The 17883-nt window shown below is 39.1% G+C and overlaps 1 protein-coding gene across 1 annotated transcript in view; it reads left to right on the forward strand.

Annotated features, from left to right (window-relative positions):
• HUNK (hormonally up-regulated Neu-associated kinase) overlaps positions 1 to 17616 on the forward strand; it is a 68565-nt gene extending 50949 nt beyond the window's left edge. Inside the window, exons 6-10 of the mRNA XM_060770436.2 lie at positions 1167 to 1296; positions 2660 to 2828; positions 4313 to 4393; positions 12386 to 12560; positions 15581 to 17616. Of these exons, the coding sequence (XP_060626419.2) occupies positions 1167 to 1296; positions 2660 to 2828; positions 4313 to 4393; positions 12386 to 12560; positions 15581 to 16248 (1223 nt within the window). The 3' untranslated portion in view covers positions 16249 to 17616. The remainder of the gene's footprint in view (positions 1 to 1166; positions 1297 to 2659; positions 2829 to 4312; positions 4394 to 12385; positions 12561 to 15580) is intronic.
• Positions 17617 to 17883: the final 267 nt, after the last annotated feature.

The following is a 17883-nucleotide window of genomic DNA, read 5'->3' on the forward strand; positions in this document are numbered from 1 at the left end:
TCCCTGTGTTAATCACCCTTTGACATCCTACATTCCATGAACTGAAAATATCCAGGCCCAGTTCAGCAGAAACATGATTCCTACAGGATGTTTAGTGCAGGTGCCATACCCTAGAGAGAACATCTAACTCTGATTTATTAGGGAAAACCCTTTCCCTTCCTCCTCTCCTGACCTGCTGAGGAACATAAGCATATATTTCCTGTGAAATGTCTTTGACATATTTGTCTGATAGCTACAGAAATATCTTTGCACCATTGTGAGAGCATTGGATGAGAATGCAACTGTAACTGGAGCCCTTTCAAAAGCAAACTCATCTTTCCTTTCAATAAAGGAAGATTACAGACTTTTCAGACAGTTCCATCCCTTCCCTTACACGTGATGTACAGAAATATATGAAACCTGCCACCTTGAGTTGGATGGATGTTGTTCATAGCAGAAGGGAAGAATTGCTGCTGTCACGTTTTCCAAGCACTTGCTGTGGAACTCATCAAAAAAAAGAAAAAAAATTGGCACTGTCTTTAAATGTTTCCGCCAGTCACCGGTGAATGGACCAGATGGGCACTCACATTGTTGCACGTGGTGGCTGTTTGGGTACAAGTGACAGGAAAAGTAGAAATGGGTTACATTGTGCAGTGCAACACCTTACAGATTTAAAGTGGAGCACATACCCAACAGATTAGGCCGAAGCGTAGGATTTATTCCAGTGAGTTTGGAGATTATAGTCGCTTTAAGGTTTCCTCCTCCTCCCCACCTCCACAACATATTCAGGGCAAGGCTTTGTGACCCTCTAATAGATTATGGAAGGTTTATAGAGAATTTCATGAATTTCATAGGTTTTTCTTAGGCAAGAAATACTCAGGGGTGCTTTTACTAGTTGCTTCCTCTCATGATACTGAACTTCATAAGATAAAGTTCTATTTATATGAAGTGAGCAGTCACAGAGCACTTATGCAGGTTTCCCACAGGTTATGCACCCTCACGTGAACTTCTGAAACAGGTTGGTCTGCTTTTCTACATTGGATGAGTATCTTAAAATCAAAAAATCTGGAGATAATTGTTGACCCATTCTTAGTAAGCTTAATTGTCCATAATCATTCAACTACTAAATGCAAAATCAAGTTGCAATGTATATGACACTTTGCCCCTCCATTTTAATGTCTTTTCAGCTGCTGTAAACTTCCTACGATGTCTGCTAGAGCCAGATCCCACAAAGAGGCCAAATATTCAACAGGCTTTAGCAAATCGTTGGCTTAATGAGAATGGCAAAGTACTTAATAATGTCACATATCCAAACAGGTAATGCTGTTTACAAAATGCAGATTGTGCTGGAAGACATTTTTGCATGGTAGCCCAACTAAAATGATATAAGATCAGTCAAAGTCATTGGAGTGCCTAGGGCTGCTTAAATGGTTGGAGGAGCTGGGTTTTGTAAAAAGGTTGTCAGTGCAAGAGTTCAAGATAACAACTGGCAGTGCAACATTCTGACCCTGCAAACCTACCTTCGGGCCCCATAATGTGCACACATTCTCTTCATGTTCATTCTGAATTGGCCAAATATTTGCAAGCTTGTCTGGTTTCCAGAGCTTGGGAAAGTTCTCTTTTTTTTGCATATGCACTGGTTGTATGGTACTGAAAGTTGTTACCCAAAATGTTACCTTGCCGGGGCTCAGCAGTTTTCTAAAAACAGTCTCATGAGTTGGAATGCTAGTGCGTGCACAAGCATGCTTCTGTGCACGTGCATTTTATTATATTGCCCCCTGAGGATTGTAGTGTGATCCATTCTTGGATCAGCCTCAGGTCTCTGGTGTGACTCCAGGCAAGCCAGCATTGTTTGCTCAGTGCCTTTGTTCCAGCTTTGCAATGTGGAGGAGGTTATTTCCCAACCCCAGAATGGGTTCCATGAGGATAAAAAACCTTTAATAATTGTGAAGTGCTAGTTACTATGGTAATGAGGGTTATGCAATACATGGATGGATATTAATACAACAGAGGAGGCTGGTACATTTCTAAGTTCCTAGTTCAGATTTTTTTGTGTGTGATGGATATAAAAGTTATTGTGATTAGATGGAAATTAACGATAGGTTGCTTCCAGCCAACAAAAGCATGCAGATGTAAATGAGCTGCAGGATTAAAATAACTGTACACCTGGAGGACGGCATTATGGTCAAATCTCTGCTTGCCCTGTGGGACATTTGAGATGTTATCAGGTTTCTATTCAAAAGAATTCATTTGCAAATAGGGGAATAAATGGATACCATATGTAGAATGTCGCACATGGTGATTTTATATTGCATGAACATGCATCAGAGACCCACCACAGTGCATAGCAATATAACAAGAGTGGGAATCATCCAGCCTTGCCATATTGTTGGCCTGCAAGCCCCAACTTTCCAACCAGCATAATCCAAGGTAGCGCATTATAGGGAGTTCCAGTCCAACAATATCTGGAAGGATGCCTGGTTCCCACCCCCGTTCGTGTGTGATGATCCACTTCTGGTTTGCATAATCTTTCCAGTGTAGAAGTGTTCTCTAGATAGATAAACCAGAAATCTTTGAAGCATGGGGGAGGGGTGAGAAAGTAATTGGATAATTAAAATAAAATGTCATGTTGCGCGAAGAGCAAAAAATGATCTATTTATTCTTGTTTCTCTTTATGTAGAATTCACCTAGAAGACATAAGCCAAAATGTACTGCTCTACATGACTGAAAAACTTGGCTACAAAAACAGCGATGTGATCAATACTGTCCTCTCTAACAGAGCTTGCCACACTCTTTCTATCTACATCTTACTTAATAAGAAGCTGGAGCGGTATTTGGCCAGCCTTAGAGTAAGTATTTCATTTGAATTAAATTTCATTTTCCAAGTAGTAGCTGTAATAAGTAGGCTAGTATTACGACATACAGTACTTCCAAGTAATCATGCTTAGGGTTCAGATTTCATCATTTTAGAAACAAAGCTAGTGACACCAAAAGCAGAACTATTTCCTAAACATATCCAACTATATTGTTATAATAAAAGAAGAACAAGCAAATTATGTGAATTAGGAACAACTCAGATCAAAGACACTAGTTGTTCTGGTTTTGCTCAATATTTTTGGTGTCAGGAGCGACTTGAGAAACTGCAAGTCATTTCTGGTGTGAGAGAATTGGCCATCTGCAAGGATGTTGCTCAGGGGACGCCCATATATTTTACCATCCTGTGGGAGTCTTCTCTCATGTCCCCACATGAGAAGCTGGAGCTGACAGAAAGAAGCTCAACCCACTCCATGGATTCAAACCACCAACCTTTCAATCAGCAGTCCTGCAAGCACAAAGGTTTAAGCACCACCGGGGGCTCCATTTTAAAGGCTGAAACATTTTAAAATATTGAAGAATTCTTCTTGTGGCTTGGTGTGCAGTAACCATTTAAGCAAATGAGTTCCCTTCTGTGACCTCATGAAATAAAATTTTATTATTCTTTTTTACTTCATCGCAGGTTATTTACATGTTTGTATTTATCTTTGGAATTTCCATGGTGGAACAGCTACTTGATTTTCTTCACTAAAACAATTTCTTTAGCTATGCAATTGCAGAGGAGACTGGGAAGAGATAGTGGGTACATGCACTTAGGCTCCTCTTGCCATTTTGAGCAAGGCAAGGAGTTGTACATCACTATTATGAGTAATTCTTACTGTACAAGCTCAGCTAGCACCACAGAACTGCGGGAACAGAATAACGTAGGGGCTTGTAGTATGCTTTCCACAGTCCTTACACAGAGCTTGGCAAAACTCCTTATATAAAATGTTTGCTATTATTACATGCCATATGGCATACAAAATCTAATGGGAATGGCAGAACCAGTGCAACTACTGAGAACATTCTGCCTCTAGCTAAAATTATTTGTGCAGTAAATTACTGCCCCAGAAGCAGTTTTAGTCCAGTTTTTAACCCTTATCCAGGCCACCTCCATGACAACACAAAGACTTGACATCACAAGGGTGGTCTCTGATTTTAGCCCTGAAATAACCAGGAACAACATGCTTCTGACCTTGCAGTTCCACTTTGAAATGAATTGTATATCAAGCTGTTAAGAGAAAGATAATGTATAGCTCTTCTTATAATATGTACTTGGAAAGCATCTCAGGAAAGCATATTTTTCTTGATTACAGTTATATTTCCTGTGCAATTATCTATTTATTTACAGTAATTTCTAGGGACAAATGATAAACAGATATATTAGGCGACATGTTGCCTATAAGATAATTATTGTTTTAACCAATTTGTTATCGTTTCTTTGCAAATGACTCACATTTCCACTTTCCAATCTTTCTAGAAGACTGACACTCCAGATAATGTGTACGTGAACCAAATATGTCGGATAGAGAAATACAAATCAAACAAGGATTCCTATGAGGTAAATGTCTAGCAATGTCTAGTTGAAGCAAAGCAAAATTTGGGTATTTTCATTGATTATTATTACAACTGACAGGATTTTGATTCTACAAAGAACAAAAAAAAGTAATCCCATGCCCAGAGTACTAAAAACATGTGGCTATGTGAAAAAATGTATTAAAAGACTCATTGCTAAAACATGTTTAGGTTTCATGGGGATGGGGCTACTTCTTCAGGGCAAGGTGGGAACGGGAATCTTCCCTATTTTGCAAATGTATGCTGAATGTTCTAGTAAGAAGAAGGAAGGAAGATTAAAATCCCCATACTATGTGCACTCGATTTGGTTCCATGGTTAAAAAAAAACTTTATAAATATAGCCTTTGACAATACATTTATAAATATAGATATAACTATGAATTCTCTTGATTATTTTTGCTTTAGAAACTATCTGATTATTGTACCAATTTGAGGATGTAGTCTGAGTGTTAGGCTATGACTCTAGAAACCAGGGTTTGAATCCCTGCTCAGCCATGGCAACCCATTCTCAGCCCCAGAAAACCCCGTGATAGGGTTGCTTTAGAGTTGCCATAATTTGGGAATAATTTGAAGGCACACAACAATAATCGCAACTTGCCATTTACAGATATATTAAGCAATTTCCAGCTACAGGTTCTATAGTGATGGATCACATTCATTGCCTCTTATAGCTATTGAGAACCAACATAGGAAGATTCTGATTCCGGTGTGTCATAGCTGAAAAGAAATATCCTCTGAATGCTAGCCAACAGCTTCCTTTTTGTGTAGGCTGTCATCTTCCTCTGAAAAAAAAACAACCCCAATTTGGAACTTTGCTGTAATTCCTGGAAATTATTATTCAATACTCCAGTTTGAATCTTTTTGAGTTTTTAAACCATACATGCAAAAGAGAGAATCCTCTTGGAGACTTATGCTGGCATAGTACTTCCTTATGCCAGTGTGAGTACAGTACATTTAAGAGTGTTGCAGGAACAGATATCCTGTACCTGCACAACACTACACATAGCGCCACCTCCCTCTGGCCATTTATTGATTACAGTGGTGTACTTGGGAATAGCTGCCCTTGTCTACTCAGGATCAGTGAAGCAATTTCTTCTCTTACCCAGGGGATAGTGACTATTACTCTTCATTCTTTACCAACACAGTGGTGTGGTGTGGTGAGGGGACATTGCTCCACCTGCCCTGATCTATACTGGAAAGGAGAAGAAATTATAATCTCTCAATCCACTAGCTTACTCGCTTGCCTACATCTATCAGCATAATTATTAGATTTCAATCTCAGATCTTGCCTGATCTCAGAAGCTTAGCAGAGTCAGGCCTGATTAGTACTTAGATCAGTGGTTCTCAACCTGTGGGTCCTCAGTTGTTTTGGCCTTCAACTTGGCCACACTCAGGGCCCTTCCACACAGCTCTATATCCCAGAATATCAAGGCAGAAAATCTCACATTATCTGTGGGCCCTTCCACACAGCTCTATATCCCAGAATATCAAGGCAGAAAATCCCACAATATCTGCTTTGAACTGTATTATCAGAGTCCACACTCAGATAATGTGGGATTTCCTGCCTTGATATTCTGAGATATAGGGCTGTGTGGAAGGGCCCTGAGTGTGGACTCAGATAACCCAGTTCAAAGCATATATTGTGGGATTTTCTGCCTTGATATTCTGGGATATAGGGCTGGTTGGAAGGGCCCTTAGATAGAAGAGTGAGATAGATTATATTCAGAGTAAGGCAATAGCAAACTATCTCTTGAGTATTATTGGCCTCAGAAAACACTGTGACATTCATGGAGTCAATATAGGTCAGCAGCCAAGTAGAAGGTACAAACTGTTGTTAACACTCAAGCAATTGAGTTTCAATAATTGAGTAAAGGATGACTTACCATTCAGCATTTCATTCAATAGTTCTACTCTAATTTAGATTAGCAATTGCATTTATGTGTCAGATTTGGAGGTCTGTAAAACGCAGAGGGAGGAATGAGTACAAACATACCTAAACAACAGCCTCCTAATAATTCAATGGATCAGAATGCTGAGTGAAAGGAAAAACCTGAACATTCAAGTGGAAGGGAAAGGGGAATGAAACTGCTCGAAAGGAAGGAAGAGATACATAAATATACAAAAAAAATGTACAATGAACAACCTCATTATCTGGATTGGTCACTTCCTGGTTTTCACAGCAAAGCTATTATTTATTTATTTATTTATTTATTTATTTATTTATTTATTTGGGGTTCTTGTGCCCCGCCCTTCTCACCCCGAAGGGGACCCAGGAAGCAGGAAGCAGTGGGGCCATCCAAATGTCACAAGAAAGATAATTCCAGAGGAAATGTAACAAAAGGGAAAAGTATGAATTCAGAAAATTGCTGAAGAAATCAAGAGGGTATTGTTATGAGAGCCATGATTTAGCTTTTGAGCAGAGATTATCAGTCTTAACTCAGATGAAAACAAATATGCAGTGAATGCTCCAAGAGATAATCATGCAAACCTTTCTGAGAGAAAAGGATTGCAAATCAGGGAAGGGGTTATCTTGAAATTTAAATACAGTCATTCGATAATTGAAAGGGAGGCAGCATATTTAACTCATAAAAATAATTCGTAGTCATCATTCTGTTTTGGAAAGACAAAAAGTCCCCTTTTGGTGTTCACAGTAAGAGACCTGAAAAATTATGAACTGCCATGATATAATGTAAGCTGTCAGACTGAGCTGTCAAAGGAAAGATCTTCTCCCTTAGAAGTCATCCTGAGATTCTGTGTTGCTTAGATACCAAGAAACCATCGTTTTTCTCAGGCAACAATCCAGAAAGGCAGACACTTTCCTCCTTTTCTGTCCTTAAAGGGAAGCAGCTCAGTATCAACTTTTCTTGTTTCTGAAACATAAAGATTCATCTGATAGTCACAATGAAATATAACTTGTAACATTTATAGATATATAGCATATATAGATATGAGGAATATATAGATTTCAAAGATTGCTTGCTGCTTACTTTGAGGTTATTGGCATTTTTTAAAGAAACTACCTGAAGAATTAGGTGTCCTGTCATACTTTCTTTTCATGTATTTGTTTTGCTAGAGAGAAGTTGGACATGTCAGCACAAAACCCTTCATTAATCATTTAAATTGGGTTTTAAAAATATTATGATGCCATTCCACCTCCTATTTTGCCTTAGGAAGAGACTTATAATCAAAGCTGTCATGCCGCAAGGGTCCCTAGATTCTTCCATTTGATAAAGACATGTGAAAAGGACACACTTCCACAATGTTTTGCCTCTGCAGACAAACCGTGCCTTTCAGTTGAGCTGCAGCTGCAGACATCCACTTGCAAAGAGCTGTTCTGAATGTAAGAGATACATGAAAACGCATTAGTGGGTTACCATGGAGATGGAGGCAGATATCTCCTAGGGTCCTGCAGCACTTTGCGGATAATTTCTCAACACTATTTCAGTTACTGAGAGGATAGTGCAAAGGAAGCTTCTCTCCCATCTTTACCATTGGATCATTTTAATAATGCTTTCTAGAACAAGCACATTTTCCCCAACCTGCCTTAGGGCTTGAGAAACATTACCATTCACTTTTTTTCTTAGCGAGAACTAGGCATGGTAGGTTCACATAAAGTGATAAAATGAGAATGTCAAGTGTTTCATAGACTGTTCCTTCATCCTGCTTATGAGTCCACTTTATGGGGCATTGCAGATGGTATATGAGTAGACTCCAGTAGTCACATGAATTGACTCCAACCTTCAACCGGTTTCGACTCACAAGAGCCTTCGTCAGGCGGTTGGGTTCAAATTATCAAAAAAAGCTCAACTTTTGAGGTGAGAAATTCACCCAACAGTCTTCTGGAGGGGTGGATCAGCTATTCTTTGTTGAGCAATATACCCTGCAAGGAGTTTTATTCTGTGGTGAGTATAGACTGTTCCTTCATCCTGCTTATGAATCCACTTTATGGGGCATTGCAGATGGTAGCCTTGTTTTTCCTCCATCAGTATTAAGGAGAAGAGTACTTCTCAGGTCTTCGATGCTACATTGGTTCATTGTCTTTCTGAATTCCTGGCATCCTGTGGCAGGCTGCTCGCCACTACTCTGACTGGCAAGTGCCAGCTCATCCTTGTTTTGGAGAGTCATCTGGCCACCACATAGCCACTATTTCCATTCAACATTCTGCTGCTAAGGTTGTCTTTTCAGCCCACCATCTTGATCAGGTTTTCCAACTTTTGATATCTCTTCATTAGTTAGCCATTCCTTTCAGAATTTAGCTCAAGCTTCCTGCTTTGATGTTTAAAGGCCTACACAGTCCATCCCTCTTCTTTTTCAGTCTGTATTTCTTTTTACTGAGGTGCTTGATCTTCATTCTAGATATCCTGGGTGTCTCACCCAAACAGGGGTTTCCTCTTCCTTGGTTCAGCTCCATCAGTTTCCATTTGCTCCTCCTGTTGACCAGAGTCACTCTGGAAGACTTAGAGCAGTGATTTTCAATCTGTGGGTCCCCAGATGTTTTGGCCTTCCAACGCCCAGAAATCCTAACAGCTGGTAAACTGGTTGGTAATTCTGGGTGTTGTAGGCAAAAACACCTGGGGACCCACATGTTGAGAACCATTGACCTAGAGATTCCTAGGAAGATGTTCTCTCTGATGTGTGTGTGTGTGTGTGTGTGTAGATACAGATATATAGAGAGAATAACTTTTTATTTACTGTTTTATACTTTTGTGAAGGTCTTGCACCCCAACATCCATGAAAGTGGGAGTAGGAATATTAATAATAATATTATCATCATCTTATTCTTCCCAAAACAAACTTAATTTTTCCAGATGTAGATTGGTAGTTGCCAGGTCCTAATTAGTGCTGGGCAGGTACTCAGCTCTTACTCCCATTGAAAAGAAGGCAGCCCTGTTTTCTCAGCTCTACCAGGAGATGCCATGAATGTAATAAGAACGTTCTGAAAGCAAAGCTTGTCTTTCAGAATTTAGCCAGAGCCCCTCTTTTGTTTTTATTTCATTCATAACTAATAAACAAAAGGTCTCTTGATGAACTGGAATGATTAAAAGAAGCGGGACAAAATAAACAGTACCTTTAAAACCAGGAAGCGGGAAAGACAAAGGATGGGAATGAAGACGAAGCCAGAGAAAGTAGGATGGAGACAAAAGTGGAATGTGAGACTAAAGCTGTGAGCAGTGGGGAGCAAGGAAGTGAGTAAGCAAGGGGAGAATCAAAGGAGAAGAAAGAGTTGATTTCCAATCTTGAAGTAACTTCCTCAAGCTCTTTATTCAAACTCCACTGCCTATTCTGTGGCTGCAGGCTTCTAGTTAGTTATGTAACACTAACTGATAAATAAGTTATATATAAATAAGTTATATTATAAATAAGTTATGTGTGTTTCAAAATGTTTGCAGCTTGCAAAATCTGAGGCTGAAGCCTCTGGCAAGTGGTCTGATGGTCTTAAGAGAGCTGTTTTAAAATAAGCAGAATTCCCTGTTAGTAAAGATACAGTTTCTGGTTGCAACAAATATCTTTGAAAACCAGTGTACAATGCAATACCATTTGAAGTGAAGTGATTTATAGTGACAATTACTAATCCAAATGCTGCAGAAAGTTATATTTGAGCCTCACTATCAAAAGTACCATAAGAAACTACCCTATTATTGTATTATATGAGGGCACAGCCAGATGTCCTAGTGATATAATCTAACCTGGGTGAAATGTGTTTGTCTGATAGATATGGTCTACTTGGGTTTCCGAATAGCTTGTGACAAATTTGTCCTTCACAGTATGGAGTTTGTCACAGTATGATAGATATGGTCTACCTGGGTCTCTGAAAAGCCTGTAACACAGTCTTCACAGTATAGAGTTCTTCATGGTATGACTCACACCCCAGTGGAAATTACTTCAATGCAAGCAACTCATTTTTAAGGAAAAGACTCGGGAAATGTGATGGAAAATACCAGGGAAAGGTTTCTTTTTCCCACCTAGAACTTGGGCTGGGGTGGGGTGATTCTTATTATTATTTGAAACACAACAAGATTAGAACACAGCAAACAAGATCACTTTACTGGCTGTTGTATTGCATCACACGTCCAGACACTTCCCAAGTATCTAGGACTGTGTGATGTATCGGCGAATAATGCATGCAGATCTGAGTAGGGTGGCCTTTTGCAACTGACAGATGGTAATTTTGTCAGCGCCGATTGTGTTTTAAGTGCAGACCAGCACCCAGTGTGCTGATCACCACTGGGATCACCTTGACTGGGTTGTGCCAGAGTCTTTGCAGTTCGATCTTTAAATTACTACTACTACTACTACTACTACTACTACTATGTCAGACTATGGGGGAATTCTGGAGATGGAGTTTCAGAAAAATATTACCAAAGTCTGTGCTCGTTGCTGCATTTTGCATTTCTCTTCCTATAACAGAGTCAAAACATTATACTTTAGCTGCTTCTGAACTTCAGACTGATAAAGTAACCATATATGTGTGCATATTCAAATGGTTTGATTTGTGTTCACATCAGAAAACTTAAGTACAAGATCCATATGAGAATTTGGACAGTGGGTTGGAGAAAGCTAACAAATCCAAAACGGTTGCAACTTATGTTTAAACTTGGGAATGTGTTTGCTTTTTTGGATGTAAATAAGCTTCACTCCAGATAGTATGCACCATAAACAGACAGGATAGATGTTCCTCCTGACCATCACTCTTATCATGTATGGGGACTAAAAATATAAATAGAACATTTCATTGCCACAAGTAGCTGTATTTGTCTTGTTTAGCTAATTGTATAGTCAGAGATCGGTTTAATTGGAGAAAGGGTAACCCAAGTCAATTTGAAGCGATTTACTTCGTAAACAGTCACAAGGCCATCACTCTCGTTCCTTAGTTTTAAGACTGTATATTTTTCACATGATTAAATTAAACTAGGGAAGTGAAGATGTATTCATTTATTTATAGTTTGCTTTGAAGGGATGGACCTTCATGTTTTAACCACTCATTCGTTAGTTTTTAGGCTGTATATTTTTCACACGATTAAATAAAACTAGGGAGGTGAAGATGCATTCATTTATTTATAGTGGACCTTCATGCTTTTACCATTGGTTTGACCAAATCCCTGTTGCAAAAGGAAGTCAATCAAGCCCTTTTCCTGCTTAACTGTCCCCAGGCCCAGCCACTGAAGAAAACCGAGTACAGAAACTTGCAGAAATTTCAAATATTCAAATACTGTCAGATAGCAGTTTCATTTAATGTACTTATTCCTGATCTGATATTGGTAAAACTATTAGGTATTCCACATTGGGTGTTTCGGCTGAATGCTCATTCTGCATTGGTTACTTGATCCTCTTCTGTACCATCGCCAATTCCAATCTGTTTCTGGCTTAACAGAGAATTTAGATTCTGTTTCTGTTCAGGGAAAAAGACTAATTTGTCCTGTGTTTTGGTTCAGGTTCCATTTGAATCCCTGATTTGTAGAAAACTGGTAGTTGTTTCTCTGCAGCTGGCTATTTGTTTTTATTTATTTATTTATTTACTGTATTTGTATACCGCCCCTCTCAGCCCTCAGGCGGCTCAACTTTTCCAAACTTTTCTAAGCTCTGATTCCAATTCATGGGTGTGTTGTTGTTTCACTAAGTGTCAACTGTACCTTAAACTTAGGGCGCTTCCACACAATTATATAACCCAGAATATCAAGGCAGGAAATATTCCAGAATCATACAAGAGCATTACTTAGGGCTCTCTACACAGCCGTATAACCCAAAATATCAAGGCAGGTATTTCTACAATATCTGCTTTGAACTGGATTATCCGTGTCCACGTTGCCATATATTCCAGTTTAAAGCAAATAATGTGGGATTCAAGTATTTGTGTGTGTTTACTTATGATGGGCTTGCTCCTATCAGCTTAATGCTTTCCTAAATGTTTCTACTCCTGTTTTTATGCTTTCTGAAAAAGTTTGAAACAAACCAAATTTTATTTTTTTTTTATTTGAAGGACAAAAAGGCCAAGGAGCAAGAAACAAAAGAAGAAGCCCTCCATCCACTTCCAAAAAAATCGGAAAAAAGCCCTTCCTACAAAGAGCTTCCCTCGCTCCTCACAACACAGATACAGACTACAAAAGCCCTGCTGAGCAATCGCAGACCTAGCCAAGGCAGTCCATCTGAAAAAGGTATGTGGAGGGATCTCCTTTCTGATCTGGTTAGTATTTGCTTCAGATCAGAGAGAATTTTAAAGTCAGGACATATCACAGCCTTATGGTGCCATCTCCTGCAGGATTATCCGCAAATGCCACTGTGTTTATTCTGTCTCTCTCTCTGGCTGTTGACAGTATCTGTATACTCCTTGAGACTACAAAGTCTCTAATTGATACACATCAAAATCTATATCTGATTCAATATAAAAACAATATAAAGCTGCTTAAAAACACTTACATTATAATACATATTTTAAATCCATTCAATAATAGCAAAAATAACACAAAAGAAGAGAGAAGTTATTATCAGTCAGGGAAGTTGCAAGAGCAGTACATTTTGAGGAGATGTTTAAAGGTGAATATGGGTGATGCCAATGAGGAGGCCTGTCTTTAGATGTGACTTAGTAGTATTCTACAGTTGGCTCTCTCTGTCTATCGCTTGGGTATGAATTAGGATTCATCAGGCCACAATTTTAAAATATTATCACTCTCCCAAAAACTCCAAAAGCAAATCTTGATTTTGCCATTGTATATGATGGTCACCATTTTTCTACATCACCATATATAATGTGATTTGAGCACCCACACAGTTTGGTATCTACAGCAGGTCCTGGAACGAAACCTCAGCAGATACTAAGAGCCCACTGTGGTAGGGCTTGTCTTGATGAACTCAGGAGCTGACTAAGGCAGGCATTCAGAGAATTTTTTTTATTATGTCAGAAGAGTAACTTCAAGTCACTTCAGGTGTGAGAGAATTGGCCATCTGCAGGGATGTTGCCCAGGGGATGCCGGGATGTGTTAACCGTCCTATGGTAGGTTTTCCCTCATGTCCCTACATGGAAAGCTGGAGCTGACAGACAGGAGCTCACTCTGTCTCACAGATTTAAACTGCCATCCTTCAGGTCAGCAGTTTAGTCAGTACAAGAGTTTAACCCATTGTGCCACCACCACACCTCTTATTCAGGGAGAATGATTCCCTGGTAAGGATGGCCTTAAGCTAGACATTCACTCTGGCTGGGGAAACACTAACTCTGCGAAGGGAGCATTTACACTTAATTCGTTGTAACTGTTATGGTTTCCACGTGTTATTTTTTTCAATTATTTCTTTTTTGAATGTTAAGACTATTTAATATTTTACAGTGTGTGTGTGTAAGTTCTGTTGATATAGTAATGTAACCCAACTTGAGTCATCCAGAATTTTTGGTCTGCGGTTTCCAAAATTTCTAACAGTGTGGCAAGCTTGCTGGGGCTTCTGGTAGTTGAAATCTAAACTACATGGAGGACCAGATTTGGGGAAACATTGATGTAACATATATGTAACACATAAGGTATCTGCTGCCATGAACTATTTTGAGAGGAAGATATATATGCAGGACACAGCTTTAATAGAACCATGACATGTATGAACATTAGCCATCCATCTCCCCTTTGCAGATGGCCAATAATAAATGCCACAATTCAGCAGTAAGAGAATTGTCCAGGCATCTAGATGCTTTCCAGAACAGACAAATTATGTTGTTTGAATAATTGCCCATTCGGAAATGTATCTGTTTCCTGACTGCCAGGAAGATCACATTTTCACTGGCTTTTCAAAGAGGTTTCCTTCCTCTATTCAAACTTGTTAGTATATAATTATCTTTCTTTTTTTGTCCTGTGTTGTAGTTCTGTATTAATTACCCTGGCAAGAGACATGGCAACAGATTTCCTTTGTCTAGCACTTGGAAAGCATAAGAGTTAAATCAAAAGAATCAAGGAAAGCCACCAATTAATGTGAAGAAAAGCCTGTCATTTTTGTTGTCAGTATGCATTGTACATATGTGTAGTGTGCTTTTAGGGGTTAAAATTGGATAGAGAGATGCAAAGAAAAAAATAATGAGAATGAATAATAAAATAAAAGCAAAACACAAAGGAAGAAAATGATCAATGAAAAAAAAAGAGTTTAGATGAATCAAAAGGGTATTGGTAATAAGGGTTGCAATCATTTTCCAAAGCTGGCAGGTGGCAAAGTGTTGCCAGTATAGTCTGGAAAAAGAACAAGTAGGATAACTTCCTTTAGGGCAGGATGGGGAACATGTGGCAATTCCTATGAGCCATCACCATTGGTTATGCTGGCAAGGGCTGATATGGCAACATCCGAAGCCACAGATTCCCCTCCTCTGGTATTGGAAATGAGCAGATATTCACAGGGGACAATGGCAGATTTTGAATTAATGGTAAAGGTAAAAGTAAAGGTTTCCCCTGACATTAAGTCTAATCATGTCCAACTCTGGGGGGTGATGCTCAACTCCATTTCAAAGCCGACGTTGTCCATAGACACCTCCTAGGTTGTGTTGCCAGCATGATTGCATGGAGTACTGTTACCTTTCTGCAGAAGCGGTACCTATTGATTGACTCAATTTACATGTTTTCAAACTGCTAAGTTGGCAGAAGCTGGGGCTAACAGTGGGAGCTCACCCCACTCCCCAGATTCAAACTACAGCCAGTTCAGCAGCTCAGCGGTTTAACCCACTGTGCCACCAGTAAACATAATAATAATAAATACAACTTTATTTATATACCATTCTATCTCTCCTAGGGGACTCAGGGCGGTTTCCACAAACAAACATAAAACATACAGAGTATTCATTAAAATATAAACATAACCTGTTAACACAGTCCTATGCATTAAAACAAACCGATTCCATAAACCATTGTGCAAGATGAGTTACCAATGTTATGTTTATTATATTGTTTTACCAATGTTATGTTTCTTATATTGTTCTTCCATAACATAATAATGTTATGTTTATTATATTGTTCTGCCAATAATTGTAATATTTTAGCATTTGGACTTCAATAATCCAAAGCCTGGAATGTTTCAAAATACCGATCCTCAATCCTTGATTAGTTAGCTACAATTCTAAGTTAGTACATACCTTATACAGGACTAAACAAACAAATTTAAACAAATTCACAGTGATCCTGCCACCCTCAACTTTTTCTTTGTTGTCTTGTAGATTCTCCCGGTGGTTTGAGTCCTTTCCATGAATCTGCATCAGGCAAGTCCGGTTGTGTCACCTCCTATTCTTTGGAGTACCTTGAGATTCATCAGCCTGCTCCAAGGACCCCAAGGCTGACGAAGCGGCAAGATTCTCCTCAACAAGAGCCCTCTAGCCCTGGCAACCAGAACTTGGATTCTCCCTTGATTCTCAATATTGTACATTCTTTTGAAACTGGTGACAGAGAGGACCAAATAGACCAAGTTTCTCCCACACACCAGTATCGAATGCTGAGTTCACCAGTAAATTTTGGTCGGAGAAGTTCCAGTGAAAGGACACTGTCTCCGCTCTTCCAACCTGGAGGCACTTCTCCCAGTCCCACAAAAAGTCCGGTTCATCCCACCCACCTGTCCTTCACATATGATGAAAAAACCAGTTCTTTCCGAGAGGAATCTGTCTCACCGACCCAACTAAATAATACATCTAATCCTCTGGGCAGTCCTAACTGTGTGAAGAGCAGAGGTCGTTTCCCCATGATGGGGATTGGACAGATGATGCGGAAACGCAATCAGTCAGTAGGATCACCAACAGAGAAGACTCTGGAAGCAAGAATGCCTCAGCTGCAGCAAATGAGCCCAACACAAATTTCATTCAATATAATGGAGCCTATAAATGGCCAGTGCTGAGATGCCCACACTAAAAAGTTTTCAGTTTGTGTGAACTGCTGGTTTCTGGGACTTTTTCATAGAAGTAGTGAAGACTTGGTGGTCATAATATTTTGCTGTATAGTTTGTCATCACATCTACAAAGATAATTGCAGAGCCACATACTTTAGTGGTGTTTGATTAGTGCAGTTGACAAAAGGACAACTATCTTAAGTGTTGTAAAGACGTACTTTATTTTAAAGGCCTTCATAAACTTTCCAAAGTTGGTACTTTTAGTACATTTGGGTTGTTACATAACATTACACACAAGCAAAAGACCAATCCACCTAATTGCTTGATTTAACAGTGAAAGCAGAATCATAGAATGGCCTTTTGTTTCTGCCACCGTGGCTGATGGACTTTTAAAGCAATAGCCATAATTTCCATTTCAGTGGCACGTGTCATTCAAAGAGATGATAAGGACAACATGGGTTTATCCTCTTGCTTATAAAGTAGATGTCTCTCTTAAATTATGTACAGGGATAATTTAAAAAAACAGGACTTTAAATCAAAGTACAAACACTAGATGTTCAGAGCAAGACACTTGCTGAAGCAGCATTTGCATTAAATCCATCTTTCTTTTCCTAAAATAAATTGTTTATTTTAGAGATGCTACTGTAAAGAGACACAATCATCTCGAAACTCACTTGACTCCAAGGAAATCTGGGTTACATGCTTCTCAACCTGAGACTAGCCATGGATGCTTAAAACAATAGTCCATATGCTTAAAAGACTCTGCTGGAGAAAAAGTGGCCATTTCTCTTTTGTATAGTTGTACTATTTTTGTGAAACTGCCCTTAGGCAAACTGTACACATCTTGGTTTTAGCAAACTAGCATTGGACATACTTGAAAGTGTTGCTATGAGAAACTCTGCACTGCATTAAGAGGAGTTATTGAAGGACGTATCTGCTAACTCCAGTGACATTTGGAAATGGCATGAATGGTAAAGCAGCTAGGCATCAAAAATTCAGTAGTACTACGAAATGTGAAGACAAACGTTTGTAAGAGGCAAACACATTCTGTACTCTTCAGCTATTTTTATTTCACAGTAAAAAAAATGTCTGCATAACAAAGTAGGCTTTTTTGTGAAACTACCTTATTATTATTATACAGGGTTATAACCAAAGACTCTTCTGTGGTTTATCTGTTGCCTACCAGCACATATGTTATGTGTACCGGATTGTTGGCCATTGTTCATGTCTGTCTGACACAGAGACAATTGATCACTATTGACATACACCTTCCCCTTTTGTTTATCATAATATATAGACATCTGTGTAAAAGACAAAATGGAATAACGGGTTAGAAGGTTATTGAAGGATTGTTGATAAAATTATGGTTTTAAGTCATTTGATGCCTCTTCATTTTTTAAAAGCACAATGAGACCATTTCCTCCCCAGCTGAGTTGCTCTTGATTCACAGAGAACCTTGGGTCACTTATAAATACTTATTCAAGATGAAGATTTGGTAAAGGTAAAGGTGTCTCCTGACATTAAGTTTAATCATGTCCAACTCTCTGGGGGTTGATACTTGTCTCAATTTCAAGGCCGAAGAGCCAGCATTGTCCGTAGAAACCTCCAAGGTCATGTGGACAGCATGACTGTCCTTCCCACAGA

The sequence above is a fragment of the Anolis sagrei genome, chromosome 3 (assembly GCF_037176765.1).
Source record: "Anolis sagrei isolate rAnoSag1 chromosome 3, rAnoSag1.mat, whole genome shotgun sequence".
In the NCBI taxonomy this organism is placed as follows: domain Eukaryota; kingdom Metazoa; phylum Chordata; class Lepidosauria; order Squamata; family Dactyloidae; genus Anolis; species Anolis sagrei.